The 4,136-nt window shown below is 34.5% G+C and overlaps 1 protein-coding gene across 4 annotated transcripts in view; it reads right to left on the bottom strand.

Annotated features, from left to right (window-relative positions):
• Positions 1–1,217: 1,217 nt before the first annotated feature.
• Positions 1,218–4,136, bottom strand: part of ANO1 (anoctamin 1) — a 133,962-nt gene continuing 131,043 nt past the window's right edge. For all 4 annotated transcript variants that reach the window (XM_019551995.1, XM_019551996.1, XM_019551997.1 and 1 more), the window contains one exon: positions 1,218–3,991. In XM_019551995.1, coding sequence (XP_019407540.1) covers positions 3,731–3,991 — 261 coding nt within the window. In that variant the 3' untranslated portion in view covers positions 1,218–3,730. The remainder of the gene's footprint in view (positions 3,992–4,136) is intronic.

Raw genomic sequence — 4,136 nt, 5'->3', positions numbered from 1 at the left:
TTCTCACAGTTTTATTTGTTGAATCTTATTAACAATCCTCTCTCAAACTAGTATCTAAAAAGTGAAACACCAAATCTTGTTTCCACTTGCAATAGAAATACAAATAATACTTTTGTTAGCCTCAGATAAGTAACTGAAATTTCATATCTAAAGGAACTCTTACCTACTGTAGTACTTTTAGAACTGGGGCAATCATGCTAACAACAAGTTAGTCAGTGCTTTATTTGCTTCTTATAAGTTTTCCCATCATAGCCCACAATGTTACGATAAGAAAATGAAAGGGGACATTGCGTTTGATGTAGATTATTGTTACAGTTTGTTAGCCAACTCTAAAAACCTCTTCTGTACAAAATGAAAGCCTTACCTTTGTTTGGATAGCAAACCAGTGTAAGCATTACAACTTAAAACAGTATACACTGATTTCAGTAGGATTGGTCATATTAATACAGCTCAGTTTTTCTGCTGTATATTGTTTACAGTTTTAAAAGTAAAGTATTGAAAATGTATGGGTGGGTAGTCAAGGAATACATCCCTCAAAATTATACTTAAAAAATGTTCTTATTAAATTTTCTGCTCCAGCATTACAGAATTTAAGCATTTCTCATTTGCCCCATTAAAAGCCTCATTCAAAAAAGGAGAAGAATGTAAAAATTCAGTTTGTATCCCATTTCATAGGCCCAGATCTGCTCAGTTGTACAGTCTTGAGAACCCAGTAAGAATTCAGTCTGCATAGGCCTGTTTTTTCTGCTGTTTAACATTAAATTGATTAACCAATGAAAAATATGAAGGAATACACTTGTTTTATTACTTTAGTTACCTCTTCATCAAAATATCATCTGCCATTCCAAGATGCATCATCTTTGCCAGGAGTCCAACTTGAAATATGTTAACAAAGACTCAGGTACTGAGCACCTAGTAATCTGACTATATAGTCAATGGCATAAAAGTATACTACCTTCTACACAAGCCTTTTGAAAAATCCTCTCAGCCCTTGATACTGCTGACCATGTGGATAAGTAGCAATGTAGAGAGTAATGAACCTAACAATAATGCAATTTGCTATATCTCCTAAATCCAATAGTACTCAGGTAGGCGAGGCCACGATGTAGATGGGGAATGGAACCTGTCCACAGGAGAAAAACTCTTGCATATTTAAATTTATTGTAAATAAATGTTCCAAGAAAGAAAGAAAGAAAGAAAATAAAAAACAAAAAAAGTGGAATTATACGCATTTACTTTTCTTTAAAAAAAGGTTTCCACTAAAGGGTTTCTATATAATTATCTAAGTAGTAATACAGTATTTATATACAAAAATCTCATTTCAAAGAATTTACTGTACAAAAGAAAGTATAAGCATTACTTACTATTTTATGATTTCAGCAAATAATGAAAACTTATGACAACTATGTACCTTAGCATACAGTTTTACTATTTACAGGAATGTCAGTATTAAGCCAAGAACATTTTTAGATAAATATTTACATTTGAAATTCCTATACAGTTCCCTAACATTTTTCTTCATAATAGTTGATTTTCTTCTCAAATTTTTATTTTATCAATAAGTGAAGTTATCAATGAATGAAAGGGGAAACATCTGTCTTTTATAAAGGACAAAATTCCACCATTTGTATTCACACTAGTAGTTGTATTGCAGTCAGTGGGTCTGCTTGTGGAAGTACTTCCTACAAGCTATAGTGCTTACTTTGTGTGAGTACATCAACTGGAACTTGGCCTTGTTTAATACAACATATCTAATTAGAATAAAAAATATTGACATTCCTGCAGTCAAAATACAAGAAAAATAGCTATTAACAAAATATAAGCCCTTTATTAATAAAAATCTTTGGTTGGATCAATATTTTAAATTAATTTTCACAATACTTGGTTAATTTAATCACTTCCTTCCACATAATTCCTTGGCTGGTACCTTTTTTGGACAAACTATAGAAAAAATTACCAAGTTCATTACATACTTTATATTAAAACCAATAAATATTACAAAACTAAGTGTGGCATTTTTAAAGTTCTATTTAAAATCTATAAATTAATTTGGCAAAGAAAAAAAGAAAGAAAAAGAAAATTCTTTTTGGTTGTTGAAATACAACAGTCTTTTTAACATTTGGTTTTGTAACAAACCATACAGTAGTTAGAGTTAAAAAAAAACTTCTGTTTATTTTATTCTGTAGTTTGATATTTACAATATATGTGCCATGGATAAGACAAAGTGATAAAAACATGTGGTTAATTGCACCAGTATTTTGGGAGAAAATTGAGTTTATCACTTGACCCTTTAAACTCAAAGTGACTAACATGAAAAAAAGTTGCACTGATAGGGTCTAAACATGTTTCACAGGTCAGGATTCTAGACTTTTATTTTAAAGAAACGCCTTGTATGTAAGAAAATATATTTTAAGACAAAAAGAAAAGTCCTATAACTGAAAATCTGGTCCTGTAGTCCCAGTTAAGGCAAAACTTCCATTGAAGACAACAGGTCATATTCATTTAAGGCCTAGTCTTGCCTTTTCTGGTGTAGATTCCCTTACTAGCAGGGCATCTATAGCTAAATAAAGTCAGTGCAACATCTCCTGCTCTGCCATAGCAGAGGGGAGACTGCTGTAAAGAAGAACCCAGTGGCTTTGACTGAGGAGGGGGTGTGGTCAAGCAGGTAGGGAGAGTTATATCTAAATATTAGGTGCTAGATGGGGCAGTATAAATGACTGTGACTCTACATGTGCTCACTAATCCAGGGCCCCTTTAGAATACCCTACAGTGCTCAACCTGCTGAAAAGTTCTATGAAATTGTGCTGCTGCTGAGCTATCACTGGCTTGGTGTCTCAAATGCATTGCGTACAAGTGCATGATACACTTTGGGCATTGATGCAGTTGCACGCACATAAATTTCACCCATCAGAAGAACTTTTCTGGAAAACTGATAGCTCTCACAGATGCACAGAATTGGGATGACAGTAAATGCATCTAGTCTGATTTCACTTTCTCATTTTTCTAAATATAGTTATGCCCCAGTGGAGATCTCTAGTATATAACACGTTCTGTCAGGTTGAAAAAAGAAAACAACTCCCCCATACCTGTTCAAGATGAAAATCCCCACCCATCTTTTTTTAAAAACCTGAACTTGCTTCAGTCATATAGTCTAGTGATCTCAATGGGAGCTTTGTTTGTCTAGGATCTGCAGGTTTAAATCCAGATTTTATCTGACAGGGAGCTGAGCTACATCTTTGAAAATGAATGTGTCTTGTTATGTTGATACCGTTTATCTCCTCCTGCTGAAGGAAAGACTAGAACACACTGTAAAATTGATTTCTGCATATCCTTTATAAAGCAACCTCCCAAATTGTTTAGGCTTTGGGTGCCAAAAAGATTTTAAGCTATTATCATCATTTCTTGAAATTTACCTGTCATTATTTAAATTCTCAGGGAACATTTCTACTAGTACATACTAAATACTGCATTTTACTAATGCACACCAACATCAATATGAAATATAAAAATTCCCTGCATTACTGATTGTGCAAACAAATCTTATCAGAAATAGAATGTGGTCCTCCATATTTGTAAGAAGAACATTTCTCACAAAGATGGGAGCAAAATGGCTGCACATACTTAAACATGCACCAGGTTGTCCATAAATCAAGTCTCGCCGCTAAGTGATGGCTTGTTTATCTATGGAATGCCCCAACATAGCAAACTGCTGCTGCTGCTGTGTCTTCTTCTATACATCCACATGATAAGAATGGCAAGAGGACAAACTCCCACTGTGGCTTCTCGAGAGCCTGGGGCTGTGATTGTTCCAGTTTTCAACTTTTTTCTTCTCCTTGTCTTTCCAGGTTTCCAGCATTTGTACTTTTCCCTGCTCTTCTTTCATAAAAACCTCTACCATGAGAACTTTCTCTTTATGAATTTGCTGACTAATGTCCTTGGGAATGTCTGGGATAATCCAGTCAACAAAGTCACTCATGAACATGACCAAGTTCTGAAAAATAGATTTTTGAGAAAAATGTGAGCAAATTCATAGTTTAGTTTAGTTAGCCTCCTCTTAAAGACCCCCAGGGTAGGAGCCAGCACCACTTCTCTTGGAAGTTGGTTCCAGATCCTAGCCGCCCTGACCGTGAAGTAGC

This window comes from Crocodylus porosus, unplaced genomic scaffold (genome assembly GCF_001723895.1).
Source record: "Crocodylus porosus isolate Cpor-Errol unplaced genomic scaffold, CroPor_comp1, whole genome shotgun sequence".
Taxonomy (NCBI): Eukaryota; Metazoa; Chordata; order Crocodylia; family Crocodylidae; genus Crocodylus; species Crocodylus porosus.
The sequence above is the reverse complement of the archived record's forward strand: the minus strand, read 5'-3'. Positions and strand labels throughout refer to the sequence as shown.